Source organism: Python bivittatus, unplaced genomic scaffold (genome assembly GCF_059951505.1).
Source record: "Python bivittatus isolate LINGU-HERP-01145 unplaced genomic scaffold, Pbiv_v1 ctg000480_np1212, whole genome shotgun sequence".
NCBI lineage: Eukaryota > Metazoa > Chordata > Lepidosauria > Squamata > Pythonidae > Python > Python bivittatus.
Window position 1 is genome coordinate 98,922,961 of NW_028277075.1, and position 22,779 is coordinate 98,945,739.

Genomic DNA, 22,779 nt, shown 5'->3' on the forward strand with positions numbered 1-22,779 from the left:
TACTGTTCTTGTTTAGATGCTCCCAGTATCTGCATGTATATGCAACCCTAATCCATTCTTCTGTTATACTGGTATTTCTAATATAACTAACAATCTGTTAGAATAATTACCATAACTTGTTTTCCCACCATTTGCTTCTCTTTATTGCTAGCATGCCACACAATAGGTACAGATCCCAACACCAAGATAAACAAAAATCTTGCTTTAAAAAGACAACCAAAACAAGTGAACATCTGAACAAATATAGAGCACATTTATTTGTCCTACAGTATTGTTTCACTGCGTATATACAGTGGTACCTTGGGATACAAACGCCTCTGCTTACGAATTTTTCGAAATACGACCAGCTCTGGCCCCCAAAATTTACCTCGACTTGCGAACTCCACCTCGACTTACGAACCGGATCTGCGGCCATTTTCCCTGCTGGCACGCGGTCGCGGCTTCCTGTGGGCAAGATCGCGGTAGCAAGGAGACGTTCGGTGAGGCTTGTGGTGTGTTTTGTGGTGTTTGGAAGGTTTTTGGTGTGCTTGTCAGCATGTCATTTCCGGAGGGTTATGCAGCGCAGGAAAAAACAACTGACTTTAGACAGGTTTTTCCCCAGAACTGCGCCTGCAGCTAAGAGGCAAAGAAGAGAGGAAACCCCTGAAGGAGATCTCCCCGATGTCCCTTTGGAGGGGGACTCTCCCTCCAAACAATAACTGCCTCCCCACCCCATTCTCCCTCTTCATACTGTGCTGTACTGTACTTTTTTTCATGTTTTTGAGGTTTAAAAATAAAATGCATATGTTTCAGAACTGTTTAGCCGTATTTACATTGAACCTTATGGGGGAAATTTACCTCAGGGTGCGACCAAATTCGGAGGGCGGATTAGCCGTATTTACATTGAACCTTATGGGGAAATTTACCTCGGGGTGAGACCAAATTCGGAGGGCGGAACGGATTAACTGTATTTACATTGAACCTTATGGGGAAATTTACCTCGGGGTGCGACCAAATTCGGAGGGCGGAACGGATTAACCGTATTTACATTGAACCTTATGGGAAACTTTACCTCGACTTGCGACCAAATCGAGTTGCGACCAGAGTCACGGAACAGATTAAATTCATAACCCGAGGTACCACTGTGCTTGCTTTTTTTGTAACACACATACACAGCTCATTGTGTACTCACTGCAAAAAACTCATATTTTGGGTAGATTTCCTATATGAGTGTCTATAAAATTCAGATTGCATACAAATTTACCACACAGGGATAGAATCCTGCCGCCTGCCATGATTAAAGTCTCTGTGTGGGCCAAAGTAAATGCCACACTAGCTCTGATTGCACACATTTTTAGAAATAATGTCCCAATGCCACTACGTGCAGGGATGTAATTAAATTCTATGCAATGGATAATGAAATAATAAAAAACTACAATTAAAATATAAAATGCCAACCGTTTCACCTGCATTCATAAGAGTAAAAGGCAAGACTTTTATCATACACTGTCTAAGGATCAGCAGGATCGAGAATCTGGTGGTTCTTTTTGAATTAGGAACATGCTATCCTGGTGCTATAGCAAGCTGACAGGTTTCTGATTTGTTTTTAGGCACAATTTAGAGTGCTTGTTATGACCTATAAAGCCCTAAATGGTATGGAACCAGGTTACTGTGAGATTGGCTTTTCCCATGAGCACATCCAATTACTGGGATTTCTTGAGATTCTTTTTGTTAGTCCTGCTAATTTCTGAGCCAATATGAAGAATAGGTAAAATAATGGTCTTTCTTTAGATAATGACATCTATTTTTTATATACATAATTTTGTGAGTCTGTGCAGGCAGCACTATTTGGGTGACCATGTCTAGGCTTGGAAGCTAAGTAGGATCTGACTTGGTTAGTACTTCAGTGAAAGAATACAGTTGTAGGCTAAAGTAGGAAGTAAAAACGTGTCCCAGAAGAAAGCAAACTGCTTCCGTGCTGTGGCCAAGAAACTCCATGGATGTGTCCATAAAGTGACCAGGAGTCAAGCCACTGCTAATACATAACAAACAGCCAGTTGCTTTGGTTCATGGCAATGTTAAATTGTAGTAGTATAGCTTATTACTTCATATTACACTGCATTCTTTTAGGAGTTACTGTTAGATAGAATTGGAAATTCTTGTCCAGGTATCTGAAGACAATGAGATAATTAACTCTTATTATAAAATTCTCTTCAATAATTTCATTGTTATTGGTGATTATGAATCTGTTACCCAGTATAAAACATACCAACAAAAGAACCCAGAGACAGAAAACTGGAGCAAGGCACCCCCTTAGTATAATGTGCTTACTTCTGAAATCGCTCTGTGACAGTCATTACAATAGCAATTCAGAGTAAGTGGTGCATTTCTAAGATCCTACTTACAGAAACCAAAATACAATCCTGACTCATGAATAAAAGAATCTTAAATGGTAATCTGTTTTATTGGACTTTTTAAAATAGAAATAAATATTTTTCTCCCTCTGATACTGTTACTTACTTTGCAGGCCTAGACTTTCCTGAATACAAAGAAATTACAGAAGCATGACTTAGTGCAATTTAGAAATTTGAGTATCCATAATCTGTTGACCAACGAGATTTCAAATGGATTTGAAATCCATTTCTTTGCTCAGCAACAGATTACAAGATAAATATATATGATTTTTTAAGATTTTATTCAGTTCTATGTTATATTTTAGTCAAAGTTATTATTTACTTTAACTGACTAGGTAATAAATTACTGTTCCTTGTAGTGTTACTGCAAAACCAATTTTATTACATTAATAACACTGTACATATTGAGTACTGGTTTTTCTCAGAAACACATGGGGAAAATGTCTGTTGTTCTAGTCCTACTAAAAAATAATCTTAGATGAAAATCTGAACGTACAGGAGAACTGGTGAAAGGAACTGAAAATTCCACTAAACTTGCCAAAAGATTCAGAGACCCTAGATTTAAAAAGGAATTATCCCAAATGAAAATACAGGCAGAACTTGCTTACCAACTGCCTCATTCAGTGACTGTTTGAAGTTGCAATGGTGCCGAAAAATTAACTTTACCACCAGTGCCTGCATTTACAACCTTCATGGCGTCCCTCAGTCATGTGATCTGTCAGTACATGTTGTCTGTGCCTGACCTGCTGTTTTTCTTTTTTCCCCCTTGCAGAGTGGAGAGATTGCTTAAACACACAAGTGACTGGGGGGGGGGGGGAGAAAAAAAAAGCAATTTCTGTAGGTAATCTCTCCTGTGCCTGACCCGTTTTTTTCTCACCCCCCCCCAAAGAGCAGAGAGATTGAAGAAGAAAGGATTACTAGAGAGTAAGCAGACACACAATGGGGCATACATCATGCTGTTTGCATAGCATGCTTGGGACTCCCAGCCCTGAGCGTGCTCAGGGCTGCCGGTGCCACTGCATTCCATTTGATGTGTGTTCTACTGTACATTGTGTATCTGCTTACTCTCTTGTAATCCTTCTTCTCTGAAGAATGTAAATACAAACATTAATTCCTTTCTTGCTAATTATCCCAGTCCTGGGGCGAGCATTCCAAAGGATAGGGGAGTGGGGAAGAGGAAAGCAGTTGTGATCACATGATTTCCCACTTAGTGACCGCTTTGCTTAATGACACAGCTGTCGGTCCCAATCGTGATCGTTAAATGAGGACTATCTGTACCTACATTTATTTTATAAATTGTTCAGTATATAACAAGCACTCCATTATCACTGTCTTCAGCAGCTGCCACAAATCCAATAATTGCTTTGACATTGGTAGGGATAATAGTTATATAAAAAACTGGATTTTTGTTAAATCTATTGCAGTTCTGAACTTTTTTGTCAGTAGGATCCAGATTTCCATATAAATTCTGTTTTTGACTGAAATGGGTTGCAACCTTATATGAAAAAAACACTATGGCTTTCACTACAGCAGCTATGCCCTCAGATTCCTATACACTTCCTACTGAACTCAATAGGTTTTCCAAACCAGCATACTCAAACAACTGGACTGTTTGTGTCTACAGACTCTGCATATAAACATTTTATCATTGAAACATCTGTTTCATTTTATATGCTAAGTGAACATTTAGTTCCTGTTCTCTATGACATGTTAGAACTGAAGTTAAATCAGTGATGCCAATACTACACAGGTATTTATCATAGCTTCCCATTAAATTTCCAAAAAATGCAGAACAGTACATTGGATTTTTAAAATTATTCTTGTAGAGGAGTGATGACATTTTATTGGGTTGTGGTTCACACTTAAGCATTATTTTTATGCTTCCTCTAGCACAGCTCAGAAAATTATTCAACAATCCTTCCATTAATGATGCCTTTATTTCTTATCTAAAATGTATCTAGTTTAAAAGAATTGGGTACAGAGTATGCAGCAATTTTCAATTTTAGGTAGAAGGTTTTTTTTGAAAAGTAAAGATGTCAGTGTATTTACTTGGGAGTATGTCCTGCATAGGCACAGATAGAATTGCACTGAAAATGATTCATATTTGGCAGATGTTGAACATTCTGAAAGAAACCCAGAAACCACTTATCCTTGCACCAAATGTTTTCAGTTTAATGCAAAATAGTTTTTGCCAATGCTGGCACCACTTCTAATTCTCCCCTTTGCGCTCATCTTTTACTATTATCTGTGGTGGAGTTAGGATCTATTTGCCAACTTTGTTCCCTTTCTGTGTTGCTCTAGATGCTGTATCTCACAGATCCTGTCTCACTCAGCAGTCTCTGCTGACCGGGTAGTGCAGGGATTGGGGATTAGTAAAATTAAATTAGCTGCATTTAGTGTGGTAGATTGAGGCATTATAATGCAATTTCAGAGGAACAGGTGAGCATGATTCTTCTATGATTTGGAGCATGGCAGTGCTGCAGCTCTATCAGAATTTGCAGCATTCCCCCCCCTCCCTTTCTTTAATGGAATTAGAGAAAAGAGTATTTTCTAAAGCATTAAAAAAACCCAACTGGCAGAATCTGTTTTTAAGGCAGAATTTGACTTTTACTCACACCCACTCAAATTATTTCATTGGGCCCGTTCTAAGTCTAATTCTTTTACGATTAAGCCCCCGAGGGCACCCATTAGTTGTCTGTTTTTGAAAGCTTAGTTGCTATAATACTAGAGCTGGCACATTCGCCTCCTTAGTGACAGCAGCTGTCGCTATATTTGGGGGGTGGCGACGTCTGAAGAAAAAAAGTGTGTGTACAACTGAGGGCTGCATGGCTCATTGGCTATGTGGTAGCGGTACCCTTTGTCGCCGCCGTCGCCTTTGGCTTTGGAGACCGAAATGGAGGTGCAAAATCAGGCGGGGTGTGGGAAAGGAAAACGAGGGACAGGCGGGGCTGAAACATAAGGTCTGCAGATCACCGCATGCATTAACTCACTCGCAGCGCCTGAGCCGCCTTCAGCTGCCGCTATTCCCGCCTCGCTACAGCACCCAACCAGCTTCGTCAACTCCCGCCTCCCACTAACATGAGGAGGAGAAAAATTATCCCGAAAGCGCCATCCCCCTCGGGCTGAAGAGCAGAGCAGGAGCGAGGTGGATTTAATGCATGCGTTTATCTAGTTCTGAACCTCAGAGGAAAAACAAAACAAAAAACGGGGAAGGGGGTACAGAGAAAGAATTGCCAGCCTAATATTTCCCCTCAGTTTCTGGCTTGTCGCCCAGGGATCGAATTGCCTTTGGAGATTTATAGCAGCAAAGAAGCCACGAGGTACGGAAATCCGTGGAAGAGCCATGGCTGTCCCCCGCATTGGTTGAAAGGCACGCTAAGGAGACCCACACGCACACCCTCGCTCCTGGACCCCGCCAGGGGCTAGCCACGCCATGCTGACCTGCAGCCCCGGAGCAAGTCCTCGGGCGCAATGAGGCAGCCGCTTGCCGCCCAAGGTTGACGCTGTGGCGGCTTCGCTCGCTCCCCTCTACTCGGGGGCTGCTTCGCATCCTGCTGCTGTTCTCAAAAGAGGGCGCCGGCGGCTCACAGGATTAGGCGCGAAGCCGGCAGAAGGCATGAAGGGCGCTACGGTGGAGCCGGGGCTGTAATTGCCCGCTGGGCTGGCTGTTCTTTAGCTTCTTGGCAGGAGAGGGAGCACCGAGAAGCTCTGCCCAGCGATGCCTTTGTGCGATGCCCGCTCCTCACTGAGGAGAAGAAACGGCGCCCAAACGCGGCTGCCCGTCTGACTGACTGCGGCTACTTTGCGCGGAAATCAGCCTTTCTCCTCTCCTCCCAGCCCCCTTTCTGAACTTCCAGGGATGGGCGGTTGACGTGCGGGGAAGGTAACGCTGAAATGGTGCTTCTCTACGCGGGCTCGTCCTGGCTCTGAGTGGGAAGGAGCATCAAGGAGCGCTACCCTCTCGAGCAAAGGCAGGCAGGCTGGTGGCCCCGAAAAACCGGGCGAAATTTGGAAGCAAGGGGAGGGAACTCCAAAGTAAGAGGGACGGGGAGAAGGGGGGTGGAAAGAGGAAAAAGAAAGCAGTGGGGAGGGGAAGGGTTAGAAAGGAAGGGGAAGGGTGTAGCAGAGCATCCTGTTTCTCACCCCTGGCAAACTGCGGATTGGAGACTCTGGCTGCCCTCTTGGTATTATGTCTGCACTTCGAAGGAAATTTGGGGACGATTATCAAGTAGTGACCACCTCGTCCAGTGGGTCAGGCTTCCATCAACAGCAGGCGTCGGCCCACAAGAAAAAGCGCCAGAGGTTTGTGGACAAGAATGGCAGGTGTAACGTGCAGCATGGCAACCTGGGCAGTGAGACAAGCCGCTATCTGTCTGACTTGTTCACCACCTTGGTGGACCTCAAGTGGCGCTGGAACCTTTTCATCTTTATCCTCACCTACACTGTGGCCTGGCTTTTCATGGCCTCCATGTGGTGGGTCATTGCTTACATGCGGGGTGACTTGAACAAAGCCCATGATGAGAAATATACACCTTGTGTTGCCAATGTCTACAACTTCCCCTCTGCCTTCCTCTTCTTTATAGAGACAGAGGCTACTATTGGGTATGGCTACAGATACATTACAGACAAATGCCCAGAGGGCATTATCCTCTTTCTTTTCCAATCCATCTTGGGCTCCATTGTGGATGCTTTTCTTATAGGCTGTATGTTTATCAAGATGTCCCAACCTAAAAAACGGGCGGAGACGCTGATGTTCAGTGAACATGCTGCCATATCCATGAGGGATGGCAAACTCACCCTTATGTTCAGGGTGGGCAACCTTCGCAACAGCCACATGGTCTCTGCACAAATCCGCTGCAAACTTCTCAAAGTAAGTTCAAGCTTTCTTGTCTTCAGTTCTAATCATACTTGACTATTCATCTTTGCTTCACTTTTGTTTTTCCAGTTTACACTCATATCCTTCCACACCTTTCTTAACAGGATTTCACTTAAAATACATACCTGTTTTTCTAGCTCCTAATTTCTCATCTTACTGTTTTTTTTTTAAATAAAAATGTTGGAAGATGCAATTGAATAAGCTATGATAGCCAATTGTCAGAAACATTACAAAATTCCATGAGTGAGGCAGGGCACTTGTACAAGGACAAGTTTCATTTTTCTCCCTACATTTTTCTCCCAGAGAACTCTTAGCATATTTCTTCTTTCACAGTATTTGCATTGCTATTTCCTCAGTGAATGTCTCCTGCTGTAGGTCTCTCTATGAACCTTTTTTCCTTAATCTGTTGCATTGTCTCCCCTCTATTTTCCTTACTAAAATTATGGTTTCCTGCATCTATGGCTCAGTTCCCATCTCCTTTTACATTACAGTAGCAGCTTCTCAAACTGCTAATGAATTGAAGTTAATTTTTGTATGTAGTCCCCAGCCTTTAAATTAAGGCTTTCTCCATCTTTCTTGTTTCTGGATTACAGTCTGGCATACAATCATTTTACCAGTACAAGTTGCCTTTTTAAATTCTTGATTAAACCTCTTACTTCTTTTTGTGAAATTCTGTTTGGCTGGAGAATTCTGGGAGTTGAAGTCCACACGTCTTAAAGTTGCCAAGGTTGAGAAACATTGCTGTATAGTTTATATTTCAATATTGTAGTATAAAAAATACATTGAGGGGAGCCTGGTGTTTCTCCTTTCTTGTTATTATTGTGGGCTTTGTGATTTTGGAAGACTATTGTACCAGAAGATCCTTTTAATAAGCTAAAATATTGCCTTATTTAGGCAATGAAAACTTCCTTGGAAGTCAAAAGAATTCTGGTTGAGACTTACTACATTGTTAGTATTATAAATTAGGTGAAATTCTTTGACTTCATTAACTTCATTAAAATTCTATTATATGTTCAGGTAGGCTGTCTAGTCCTTTTTTTCTGGGCGGGATATTTAGGAGTTTCACTTTTTGATAATTAACTCTGACTTCTAAATTTGCTATAGTGTCTTATGGTGAATACAATGCTGAGGTAGAAGTCACCTCAACAATTTACAGCATAAGCTGAGTGATAAACACTCGTTTGGTTAAGGGCTTCAGAAGAGCTTACTTTACGTTTTTCTTTTTTTAATAGTAATGTTATTAAAAATTACAACTATAATAAAAAACAAATACAAACTAAAAAAGAAAAAATAGAAGGTACAGAAAAGAAAAAGAAAATAGAAAAAAATAGAAAAGAAAGAAAATAAGAATATAATAAAGAAAAAGAAATATATAAATGACTTCACCTTCATCACAAGTATAAACAATTTTAGTAACTTATCACCTTCTCTTAAAATATAACACATGATCTCTTCTTCCCATATCCCATCTCTTATCTATAAACAAATCCTTAAAAACCTCGTCATTTCAGTCCTGATATCAGCAAAAGTCTATTAAGGGTTACCAGAGATAACAATATATCTATTTTAAACTTGATCAAATAAACCAACTTTATATTCCTTCCGTTTACTTAAGTCTTGACCTTTAGTACCTTCAAATAATGTCCTAAAGCTTGATTTCTTTTCATTTTTTCTTTGTCCATTCTCACAAAATTCTTCAAAGCTCTAACAAGCCTCTGTTGTAAATCCAATATAGGAAAATTATCCAGGTCACCCTCTTGGTTTGTTATTTGTATATCCCTTTTACTTATTAAGACATCAGCCGGTTTCTTTTGTATGTCCAATGTAGCATCTTTTTCCATATCATTCTTGTAGCTTGTCATTTTGAAATCCACTTTCAGATCAGTCTCAGTCTTGTCCAGTAAAATTTGTTTTTCTTCCATAATATCTTTTAAACATAGTCTATCTATAGAGGCAGACACTCTTAAAATTAACTTCTGGATCCATTGTTCAAAAATGTCAAACATTAAAATATTTTGCTGCATTCTGTATTAATAAGTCAAATTTAAGTGTTCTTCTCCTTTAATTGTAATCTTTAGTTCCTTCTAATTCCCTCTAGTGTCCAACCTTCAAAGTCCCATCCTATCATGTTTTTTTAAGGAATTCAAAGCCAAAGTATTTTCCCATGGGAAGGATTCTTATAACTAATTCCAAAATCTTATTTCAAATTTATCTGGACCCTTAGTCCATTTGTAACATTCTAAAATCAACATTGTAATCACCCTTTTGCTGTTTATTCCAACAAAAAAAATTAAGTCCTTAAACTTGTATTTAAAATTTCTTTTGCTAAAGATTGAAGGAAACTAACCTGGTGTTGTAAAACGTGTTGATCCTAAGGTTCCTAATAGCTAAAAAGCAGTTAACAAGCTGTTTCCAAAGTGATTAGAAAAGGAAATATGAGAACCCGTGTCCTTAAAGGCTCCAACAAAGGGTTGAGCAAGATAGCTATTCCCTCATCTCCCAGAGCTCTAAACCTGCCAGAGACCGCTGTCATGCGGCCTTCTCACGAGGAACAACTGTATGGAACACTTGTGGGCAATCTCAATTCTCTCCTTGTTCAGAGAGGGATTACGAAGAGCCGGTCTACTTGCCAGCTCTTTATTCCACCATGGTTGTCAGCTCCACTTTTAGCGGAATCATCTTCAGGTCCCCATGTCTTCCCCGGAAGTCCACAATTTATATTTTTCTTGATTAAAGGAGAAATGATTATTTTGAGAAATTAGGGATATTTGTAAACATCACTTACCCATACTTCAATATATTTAATAAATGATAATATGAATTGCTTCTTCTCACTTACAACAGGATGAGATTCATAAAGTAAGATACCCTGTTGTCCTTTAGCTCACAATATGTGCTTGCAGAATTTTTAGATAGGGAAATCCCACTAATATGCATGGTAGCCATCACTACCAGTTTTATCAGTACCTTTAATTTAAAATGGCAACATAAATTATATATGAAATATCTTTGTTAGTATTCATCTAGTGCAGTGTTTCTCAACCTTAGCAACTTTAAGAGGTGTAGACTTCAATTCCCAGAATTCCCCAGCCAGCCATGCTGGCTGGGCAATTCTGGGTATTGAAGTCCACATCTCTTAAAGTTCCCAGGGTTGAGAAACACTGATCTAGTGACTAGATTCTAATCTTTGCAAGGCACCAATATGTGCACCATGGAATGGACTTTCTTTATTAGGTTGTAACAACCAATTGTAAAAACAGATTACAATATTTACCACAACCCTGAGTTTAAATTAATTGTTTTCCCCAGATCAGATTTGCATTGTACATTAATTACCAAATTGGTTCGTACTTTATAAAGTTGTTATTTTCTGTAACTTTGAGATGTCTTTACATATGATTTATTTGATAGTGTAAATGAGAGGGCAAATGTGATCAGTTTTATAAGGGAGTATTGTATCCTACAGCCACAGAACTGTAAAGTGTATAGTTTAAGCAGTATCTTATTTAAATTTATATTTTTAAAAGTCTCTATGTGTTCTCTTTATGCTTTTATGTAATCAAGAAAAGAAAAGAATTTAGTCCCAAAGCATTATGAATGCGTAATGACATACTGTACATTTAAAATATTACTTCTATTTTATATAATGTAGTTGCAGTAGTATAAAGTATATTTCTTAATACAAAGCAACAGATGCATAAAATGTCTTGCTTGCTGTGTGTGAAAGCTGAACTTATCTTACTGTATAGCACACCAATTCAGAAAAATAATTAGGGATGACAATTAGGATATCAAAGCAAATTCCATAAAATGTAACTGACCCTTGGTAAGAGGTAGAAGAAAATCTAGATATGATAAAAAAATGGGAAATTTTATTTATTTATTTATATTTGGGCCCTTGACTAAAAAAGAACCATGGTGTTTGTGTCATGTTTGTTTCTCTGTGTGCACAATTTTCTGTTCAAAAAATTGTATTCAAAGTGTGTTACATGTAGAAAACAATTCCTTTTACATGCAACACTAAAAAACATGGAGTAAGATGTATTTTCAAAGTCTCAGTGATTTTCACAAAATATTATATTGGTTAGTGTATTTAAGTAAGAGTCAGAAAATGTTAAATGCTAACAAAATGTTAAAAGCAGCAAATGAAATTTGGACATGGGTGGCATAGTTTGTGAAGTTAATTGCCACAGCAGGGGAGCACCAAGATATCCTCCATATATTGTTAATTTCTTTAGATTAGTTTAAATAAATAAATGGGAACTCAGCTTTGCCACTGTATTCCATATAAGTTTCTTAGATTATTTTTAATGTGAGTAGATATAGATTGGTACTTTGTTTGAAATGATCCTTCTGACCCCCAAAAAGACAAAGGTAAGCTGGGCTATAGAAAGAGGGGAGGGAAGGATAATGCTAGATAATGGAGCAATCTTATCAGTTTGCTTTCTGGAGAATCGGTGCTTTTTTATTGACCACACCTGTCATGGCAGCTGTTTTGTCAACAGGCAGGCCCACCAGTAGTACCCATTTTAGGATAGTGGTCATTAAGTTCTTTCAGTACTCTAAATGTCTCTTCTCAGTTATCTCATGACTGCACATATAAACAGATAGCTCATCTAAAAAAAGGATGGTAGAGGAGAAATAAATTATATATATATGGAGACAGGACAATAAGAATAGTTTTTCCTTTTATTATAACACATTTATGTATTCTAAAGTTTAAATCCAGCCAATCATTCAAGGCTGCGTCTAACTAGCAACAGTTCCAGCAACTTCTTGTCTATGAAAAGCACTGGGTAATTCTTACTGTAGGACTAGATAATCTTGGGCCACGTTGGAACGCAAATCTCACAATCCTTTATAGCCTGGGCTGATAAGATATAGTTTAAATGATCATTCCACAATTGTGGTGCTCTCCAGATATGTAGGTTTCAGTTCTCAGGATTATCAGCTATGGTCATGCTGGCTAAGGAATTCTGCAAATTGGAGTCATACACTTGGAAGGTGCCCATGTTGGAGAAGTCTATTCTAGAACACTTGCCTTATGGACAATCCTCCTATGCAAACATCTTGGCATTATTGAGTTAGATATGAATTATGGTAAAGCAGCTTCCATTCATTTCTTTGGAGCTTTTGTGTTTATTTTTCAAGGGAAAACAAGGTAGTGTCCTGTGGCTTCAAAGACTTTTAAATACTGAAAACAGTACAGTATGGAAAAGACTGAATTAATAAAAAGGAGAAAAAGTTCTTCAGAACTAGCTAATATTACAAAATTAAGTGTTTGAACTAGTTTTAACATAATGTCTTCCCTATTTCATGTTTTTTTTTTCCTAGTTAAGTCTATCTCTTAGTTAACAATATCAGCTTACATATTACAGAACAGTTGTATCCAATTATATGGTATAGAACAGAATTTCCAGGCTGTTATTATTACTAATAGCGATATCAAAACTAATAAAATTAATCAAATAAGAATGAATAGAGGCAATAAGTATCAGAATGAATAGCAAAATGCACTATGGTAACAAGTGTTGTGTAGCAGATAAATTGATTCACCAGTCCTTTGACAGGCTGTCCATGGCGATCTTACCTGCTTCAGATGATTGTTGTGGTACTGGTCTGGTTTTTCTGAGTAAGACAAGTTAATTTAATATGTAATGTAGGAATAAATCAAGGAACAATTTTTCAGCCTGAAAAGCTTCAGAGGTAACTCATTGGCCACAATAAATTCTTTTTCACATATCCTATGTTTTTTAAATATTAAAATTGCTATTTTTATAATGATAAATCAAACAACATTTTGTTTAGAAATTGGGATAAAAAATGTAATAATTCTGTATATTTTGGAACGATGTTACATTCTGTTCCTCTTAATGAGAATGGTACATTTTTGCTCTAATTTCAGGCCACATATTATTCAGTATGTAGGCCATTCTGTGATACTCATTTCCTATCAAATCCAAATTCAAACATCCATGAATGAATGAATGAATGAACGAATGAATGAATGAATAGCAAAATTCTATAGATGACTCTGAAATCCATGCTATTTATCTTAAGCATTTCATATTTAAAATACTTATGTAAAACTTGTATAATAAGACATATCTAGAAAAAAACATATATGTACCTATAATGAGTATTCCTTATATTGGAATGCTGTTTAATTTTTTTTTTTTTTTGGTGCTTTCAAGTCAGTGTTGACTCCTAGCGACTGCCTGGACTAGTCCTGCAGTTATCTTGGCAACGTTTTTCAAATGTGGTTTGCCATTGCCTCCTTCCTAGGGCTGAGAGAGTATAACTGGCTCAAGGCCACCCAGCTGGCATCATGCCTAAGGTGGGACTAGAACTCACAATCTCACTGTTCTACCCTGATGTCTTAACCACTACATTAAATTGGCTCTATTTGCTATTATGCTGTTTAATAAAAGCTGTTAAATGACATTTGTGGCTTTCTTTCCTAACAACAGCATATGGTGTCAAAAATGTCGGTATTTTAAATATAGGCTTCACTATATGTGATAAGTTCTGATAATACTTGGAGATTTATATAATGCCAAATTTTATATAATATAATTCAGTACAGCAATTTTTTTCATTTGCAAAATGGCATAGAATAACATTCAGATTATAGTATATTTCTGTCCTAAGCATGCTTTCTAGGAGTTTTACTGATACAACTAGTATCAAAATAAACATATTTCATCTGTCAATAATACTGATCTATACATCTATGCCTGGGCATTTTTAAAGTTTATCCCACAATAAATAAGATAAATTTGTTCCTCTGCGTATTATCATCTTTTTCTGAATTATTTTAAGAGATTCCAGTTACAAAATAGCGATATCTTAACATACATTCATACACAACTGTCAATTTGGGCAATTAGTTTTAATTGATGCAGACTTCATTATGCTTAGAAATTAGTAGGACATTAACTTAATAACTTGTCCCATTAATTTCAGAGTGTTCTGAAATTCAGTATGACTAAAGCTGCAATTCTATACATATATACCTGGGGTTAATTCCATTAACTTTTTAAATATATACATAAGTCCCATCCATCCACTGCAAATCTAATTAAGTTTAGTAAAAAGACAGCATCTATCAGTGCAATAGATGCCCCCTCTCTTTTTCTTGGAAGAACTTTCAGATGGTTTTGAGTGGGGGCATTTCATGTAGTGGGGAAGAATGTAAGTGAAAATAGTATTGCTTGAATGGAAGTCTACTTCCATAATACTGAGAATAGCCCAGTATCTGGATCCAATCTTGCATGCATATCTATTCAGGCTTAATATTTTTTTTTAAAAGCACATAATACTGCTTTTTTGTTCCTAACATCAGCCACTAAATCAAGAAAAAAAAAAGCATGTGAATCAGTCTGGAATCAAGATATAGTTAGCCAAGCAGAATAAAAATATTTCATTGCTGTATTTATCCCATCTATCCTTCTTTTGAATGCTAATGAATAATCATTGTACTGTCACAAAAAAGGCTTATATCTCCACTAAGTTAGCTTCCTTAGGTGATGAGACTTTCAACCTGTCCTAAGATGATCTCATCCCACAGGCTGATTTAGATGGGAAGAAACAGTTGGTAGTCTTACAGGCTGTACTTCCAATAATATCGTTTACTGATCAAATAATACTTCTGTCTATTTTGGACTGAGCTTCAACTAGTTAGGCCACATACAATCATTGTATCAAGGTAGGCTTTCACATTTTCATAGCTTGCTTTATGTAAGTTCAGAAGCAGAGTTTAGTATTATTACCTGTTGATAAGATGAAGCTGTCAAGCTTCCCAGACCAGGACATAGCTCTAAGTCACATAAACTTGACTTTACATGGCTTAACTAGGTTGCTAGGCTTGACGTAGGCAGAAATCTCTGAAATACTTGACATTGTTACAGGTAGTCCTCGTTTAACAACCATTCATTTAGCGACCATTTGAAGTTATGATGGCACTAAAAAAAGTGACTTACGACTGGTGCCCACAGTTACAACCATTGCAGTACCCACATGGTCACGTGATCGCGATCCGGGTGCTTGGCAACCAGCTCGCACTTAGATGGTTGCAGTGTCCCAGGGTCACGTGATCGCCATTTGTGACCTTCCCAGCCGGCTTCCAGCAAGCAAAATCAGTGGGGAACCAAATGATTTGTTTAACAAGCATGTGATTTGCTTAACAACTCTCGCAAAAAAGGTTATAAAATTGGGCCTGGTCATTATGATGATTCATTTAGTGACTGCATCACCTAGCGACCTAAATTCCAGTCCCAATTGTGGTTGTTAAGCAAGGACTACCTGTATTGCAAATTAGGATGAAGCTGTGCAAACCACTAGATTATCCTCTGTAAGTGTGAGCATACAATTCTCTTTTCTGCCCATGACAGTCTAAAACCATTGCTTCATGGTCGTGAAGCTGGGAGGTTTTTGGCTGTTGATATAACTGACATCTCCACCCTAAGAATTGCTGACTGTTTGGCTTAATGCTCACACCAACCCTCAGGTTTTGCATGACTCTTCTCAGTGACTTCATGTAGATACTAAAGAGCATAGGGGGCTGAGATGCCCTACAGAGCAGGGTGGAGAACCTGTGACTCCAGCTGATAAACCGCTACCCCCAGTATTTCTCACCAGTGGCCATACCATGTGGGCTGCTGGGACTTATAATGCACCAACCTCAAGCAGGTCTGAGATCATTCAGTCAGGACTGGAAATTTATAAAATGAAAATTCAGGTGGAACCAGAGATAAATGCACTTACTGGTTCCTGGCATAGATATTCCACAAGGTGATCAAGACTGCTTCAGTCCCAAACCCAGACTTAAACTCCAAACAAGACCAGATTGGAAAGGAACCAAACACTTAGCTTCATTCAGGAAAGCCTGAAATTATGTTATATGAATTTAACGTGATTAAAGCACTGTAAAGTTTAAGAGGAAAACTCACAGTCATTATGAGAATGGTATATCTTAATAAAAAGCATTTTAAAATATGTTTCTTAAGGATTAGGAGAGACCTTATTGTTACAAGAAACTTTCTTGTTGGAAATATATGAAGAGTGAGTCTTCATATTAAAAGAGGGCATAATTTTTGTATTTAAGCTACTTTTAACAGGAAACAAACATGCTAATGTTAGTTCAAGCCTGAAGATTCTTGCTCTAGAAAGCAAGCCACAGGATTAAGTTTGTAAGATACTGCTTATACACTATTTATACATACTACTCACAGACTATTTATATGTAGTTGCTTCAGTTTAAGTTAGCTAGGAAATTAATGCATAGGATCAAAATCCTGCTCAGCGCTGCACAATAAATATATATGTAGTAATAATAATACATGTAGATACACTTGATTAGATGAGATTAGTTCATTGACACACAGGACTTGAACATAACTTGGCCCAAATGTTTAACCAAATTAAGAGTGGAATATTTGATTTTTTTCCCTGAGTTTCCTTTTGGAAGACAGTTGAATTTTCATAAATGTTATTGAGGCCTCCAAAATGGAAGACCATTTGCACAAAGCACTGTCTTACATGAAACCATGTAAGAGAAACCTGGAAATAAGAAGATTCTCGGAGAGCTCAAAAAGAACTATGAAGGCCTTAAAGAGTGCTCTGTGTGTGTGTGTGTGTACTTTTCTTAATAGGGAATCTGGGTTTCCTTATGGCAAAATTGCAGTAATAATGACTTTGTTTTTGCAACCTTGTTCTTATACCCAGCAGTTCTCTAGATCTCATGTTAGTGAGGTTTTAATTGTAGTAAGATCTATATATGAATAATGCAAGCATATTCTGTAATATTTGGCTTCTGCCTTCCTCCTTCTTTATTAAAATAACTTTGTGCCTTGCTTGGAATTTGACTTGGATGGTTGATGGTGAAAAAGTACTGGTATGGCTATGACCTATTGTCATATTGTATTGAAAATAACTGTACTAGTTTATTATTTCTCTTTCTTTTTCTTTCTTTCTTCGTGTTTGCTATAGTCTCGGCAAACTCCTGAAGGTGAATTTCTGCCCCTCGATCAACTTGAACTGGATGTAGGATTTAGCACAGGGGCGGATCAACTTTTTCTTGTGTCACCACTTACAATCTGCCATGTGATCGATTCAAAAAGCCCCTTCTATGACCTTTCTCAGCGAAGCATGCAAACTGAACAGTTTGAGATTGTTGTCATCCTAGAGGGCATTGTGGAAACAACTGGTGAGTACAGTGATTTCAGAGATAATAAAATCATGTGTTTGTATTTTGTTTCTGCCACACACAAAAAAGTAATGTTAAAAAAATCCGTGAAAGTCACTGTTATGGATAAAGTAAATACAGTAATTCTGAAAATTAGGAATATGTTTAAGAGACCTTAAATGAGTGCTGCTATTGAAACATTCTTTATTTGAATGGTTATGGGTTGTATTTCTCCCTAATAACTTGCACTACCATTGTACCCTATAATCTTTCTGATGTTAATATACATTAAAAAATGACAGGGACGTTTAAGTTGACTCAATATATGCAAGTGAGATTTGTCTGTCTGCCATAATCCTACAGAGATTATGAAACTAGGTTTGTGGTATCTCATGGTTGTGAGTTCTTTCTTGAACAAAATAATAATAATTTACCAATCAAGCTGAGGAGGAAAGCATGCAGTGCTATAATATATATCCCTAAACTGAAGAGAAGACCATTTCATTAAAAACACCTGGTTGGAAATGAATTCAACTGATATTTGTAGTGCAAGATCATTCCACTGAAATGTTTGCCTTTGCCTTGTCTCCCTTCTCCCCCAGCCTTGAAAAGGGCAGACAAACAGGATTAGTGTATATTTTCTTTGTAGTAAACACTGGTGAATATGTAATGGGCACAAAATCTCTAAATTGTCTGCAGTGGTTCACTAGTATCTTCCCTGTTTCAATGATGCGTAGAGCAACAATGTGTTCCAGTGTTCTGGATGTTCTGCTCAATATTTATGAAAATGACCATACATGAGCACTTTTACAAGCTGATAAATATTTTGCTCTGCCTTAAGAGTGCCTATTTATCTTCTAATTCCTGTTAATCTGCCTCACCACTGCTTAGCTCTGCCATACTCACCCTGTTTTTTCTTAGAATGTCATGTTTATATTGGCCGAGTAGATGGAATGTTTGGTTAGGGTTAAAGTTGCAATTTCAGAATGGAACTGGGAATGTTTGGCTTTATATACACTAAAATATATGTTTATTACAAATACTTCCCCTCTTGATTGGTATCAAATTTGTTGACTGAAATTGTGGGAATTGTAAATCCATACAGTAGTTACCAACAATAAGCACTCACATGGACAAATGCGATAGAGGGATTCATGGATTGTCACTGTGGATTAAATCTTCCCTCCTTATGACCTAAATAATAGTGCAGTCTTTAATTTCACCCCACATCTCAATTGGGTGTACGTCTGAGTAGAAAAATACAGAATTCAGAATGGTCAAAATTATACATGAATCTTCCTACATAATTGCAATTAACTTTGTCATTGATAGTTAAACATATATTTTGGTATCTGATGGGTACCTAATTTTTTTTTTTTTTGGCACCTTCTAATAATTTCATAGAACCTGATTTTGCTTTTTTCTCATGCTGTACCAGATCTAAATCAAAAGAAGTAATCCATAGGTTGTTTATGGATTTGGGAGCTGCTGGCTTGTTTAATGAAAATCTGGCTGGCAGAAAGTGGTGGTACTTCCTAGCTGCTCCTAAACAGTTCTTTTGTTGGGGAGCAGGCTTAGAAAAGTGTGTGAGGAGGTTGTGTGGCTGTGATTCACATGGATAATATTACCCTTATTTGGTTAAGTTATATGTCATTAAGTATATTTATCTAAAGTTTGTACTAGGAATAGACTGGGTGCTCTATTAATGCATCAAGTACTTTTCCACAGAATTCCTGATTGAGCTAGTCAGAATTGGTTGTATTATTATTATTATTATTATTATTATTATTATTTAGATTTATTATAGCCACCAACTCAAATGATTGTGGAGTTGGTACTGGGCACACCCAGATTTCTGGTGCTAGGGGTTCTAAATGTTCTCCTTAGAGTTTACTTGCCTGGGATGGCTTAAGAGTTTGCCAGGCTTCCTCAGGAAATCATAAACTAGGACATTCAACAACTCATCCAGGAACAAATCTTTACTCTAGTTCAGGACTAGTAGCTATTACAGACACCTGATACTCACTAAAAGGTTGATCAAGGTTGATCCAGAACGTATAATTTCTGATTCAGATTCAGTGCCCTCTTCAGATATGTAACAAACTTCTGTCTTCCATGTCTTACAGTCAGTTGTTAGTCCATATTTCTGGTCTTGAGAATTTCTGGTCACTATCAGATTCCTTAATCCTTTCCCTCCTTAACTCCCTCCTGTTCAGTGCACATGCTGCAAGGCACTAATGCTTTTAGGGTTACCTATTTAGCTAGGCCACTTTCATAAATAGATAAAGTACACAATTCACAATACAACATTGAACCAGTGAGTGATAATACATCCTCTCCTAGGGAAGGAGGTGTTCCTAAGTGGCTACAGCAGCATAGACTATGCCTCCATGGCTTCCTCTGAAAGAGGAGAAGATTGGGGGTGGAGTGGGGGATGCCTAGGCAGACCTGGATTAAAGCAGTCAACATAACCAGAGTGCTGTCTTGCACCAGTTCTTCCTGTATTTCATCAAACAACAATTCTTTTTATTGCTCTATTAAGGCTCTCTCATTCCATCCCAATTCTTGCATTAGCAGTTGGAATTCAGTTATTTAATTCTATACCAATCACTCACTGGTTGGAAATCATACATTTCACAGTTAGTGTTACTTGTTTCCAGGATCTTCAAGGTGCATGTCAGATGTCTAGCAAAATTAGTGTACTTGTCTAAATCTCTGGCTGAGATCAGTAAGAAAGCTCTCCAGTTAGTTGTCCCTTCATCAAGGACCCCTCTTTGACTAGGTTGGTGGAGAAATCTTCGGGTTATAGTGACAGCTACCTCTCAGTTTGAGCCAAGAAAACAGTACATATGCCCATCAATCTATCATACTTTTCTGGCAACAAAGCAGGTAGGTGACACATAATGGTAGTAGCTATGACTACAAGCAGTATGGCACTGTTATGAATTTCCCTCTTGGGGGAGGGCAGATTCTATCCCACTGGTGAGCCAGCTGCTCTATACATGCATCTGCAGCCAGTACATGCATGTGGTGGCTACTTGTTAATACCAAAGCAGAATACTTCCAATGTGACCAATTGTAATTGTAGACCTTGTTGGATCTACAGCCATTATTGATCTCCTTTGTATGCTCACTGAGCTCTCCTCCCACTGATAAAGTTGTAAGCATTGACTGTAACATTGTTAGGTTCCCCAAGGCAGTAGCTTCACACAGACTCGAACAGGTCAGTTAGGAATTAATATTTGTTGTATTTTAGAAACACTAATAATTACAAACAGTTTATAGTCACTGAGTGGCATAGCATTTATCCAGAACTTTTATTTCCTCATGATACAAATCCAGCACCCTTTCTTCCTGTGTTGCTTCCATGTAATGGATTTTCTACCTTTTGTTTCTCACAATCAGACTTTACTGGCAGTTACATGTCTACATTCTCCATATTCTTGCTCTGAGAATTTCTTGTCACTAACAAACTCCTGATAGATGGCCCCATTACAGTGGCTATCTCAGACAGGTTATTGGCTCTAGCAGGCTTCTAAATCATCCTGGAAAGTTTCATAGTTGGATCCACTGGTGATTATGTCAATTCTAGTGGACAGAATAAACAGAATTCCATTATAATTCTGTCATTAGTAGAGACTAGAACAGGGATCTTATTACAGCAATAGATTTGATCACTGTTGAGCATCATCTGCTTCAAATTGGCCTCATGAAATAATTATGGGAATTGAAGTAGGAAAGCAAGTAGCTAGAGCACAAATAGAGAAAAACTGGACTTTAATTCTGTGAGACATAACATAGACTTCACTTGAAAGCTTTGGTGAGTCATACACGAAAGAAGCATTTCTTTCTACATGTATTGCATTCCCATATTGTCCCCAGTGGAGCTGTTGAGAGTGAAGAGGGAACCAATTCAGATCTCTCTTCTCCTGAATCCAAATTGAAAACTTCAGTAGCCAGCTGTGAAACTTGTAATGAATATTTTGTGAATAAAATATCTTGCATTCTGGCTGACTTGGATGCCATGACTGCTACAAAGTCGATGCTATGATGTTCAGTAATTTTTCTTTTAGGATCACTATGTGGTTCTTAAGGGAATGGAAAGTCTGCTTAGAATAGTGCTATTTATCACCTATCTGTCAGCCCCGCCAGATAAATCAGATCAAGAATCAACACCACAGGAAGGGCAAGACTATTTTTATTGAGAGTGGCTATAATAACAGAATCTTGCAAGTCTTTGTCTGTGCCTTCTCCCCTTCTTATACTTGTGTGAATGAGGGAGATATCTCTCTGAGCCCCTTACACATACTTTCTGCTTGTTTTGGGCTTAAGCTATTTTTTTTATCCTCATTGCTTTGGTAACGGATCTGGTCTATTTTCGTCAAGGTCATCTTATTCTCTGCACTATCCTCTGATTTCTGCCCAACATGGTTCTTGGTATCAAGCCAGGAGATTATCGGTTATGTTCTTAATGCTGTCATAAATGCCTCTCTGATATTACCTGATAACAGGTAGTGCTGCAGGGAGAATTGGCTGTGATGGGAGCCAATATTTTCTATGAAAGAAAAAAGCGAAAGCCAAGAACCACTTCTGTCTAATACATTTTCAGACAAAAACACTAAATGATCTGCTGGGAACAAGAGTCTAAATCTTTTCCAGCAAGGTCTACGGGGTTTGCTTGAGAGTGCTTCAGGATTTGGCCTGGGAATATAGTGTATGATTTCAAGGAGTATTCTGTTTGCATTGCATAGCTCATAAATCGATTCTAAATTACAATATATATTGAAGTTGTTTCACTTCAATTGTCTAAATAGGCTTGTGGTTAGCTGACTGTGAGGCGTGGCATACAAAAGCCAAATGTGAGACATATGGAATAGTACATTGCTCTGTGTATGTGCAAAGTAACTTTTCCTTGTTTTTTCTAAAGTAGATACGGAAGACAGGTAAAATGAGAATTCCCACTTAAAACATTGCTGGCTTCTAACTCAGAAATTATTGTTTTACTGCTTTTATTTCATTGTTTGTATATATTATTTTTATGTACAAAAATGTTTGTATGAGCCACCCGGAGTTTGGTTTAAAATGGGCAGCCATATAAATAAGCACCATTTCTGAAGAATCTGAAATGGGATACAAAGATAATTTGCAACATTTTTACCTTCTTAATCAACTTCAGGCAGTTTTTAATCATGACATAGGCATGTGCAAGATGTTTCTGAGTGAAACAAAATGTATATTTTGAAGTGAAACACTGTCATATCCCGCCCATGAAGCAAAACTTGGCTGTTTCAAGCAGTGTTATTTTGAGCGTTCCAGCTATTTTG

General features: G+C 38.0%; 1 protein-coding gene across 1 annotated transcript in view; it reads left to right on the forward strand.

Moving 5' to 3' along the window:
- Positions 1 to 6,445: 6,445 nt before the first annotated feature.
- Positions 6,446 to 22,779, forward strand: part of KCNJ3 (potassium inwardly rectifying channel subfamily J member 3) — a 135,995-nt gene continuing 119,661 nt past the window's right edge. Inside the window, exons 1-2 of the mRNA XM_015889026.3 lie at positions 6,446 to 7,263; positions 17,260 to 17,476. Coding sequence (XP_015744512.1) covers positions 6,583 to 7,263; positions 17,260 to 17,476 — 898 coding nt within the window. The 5' untranslated portion in view covers positions 6,446 to 6,582. The remainder of the gene's footprint in view (positions 7,264 to 17,259; positions 17,477 to 22,779) is intronic.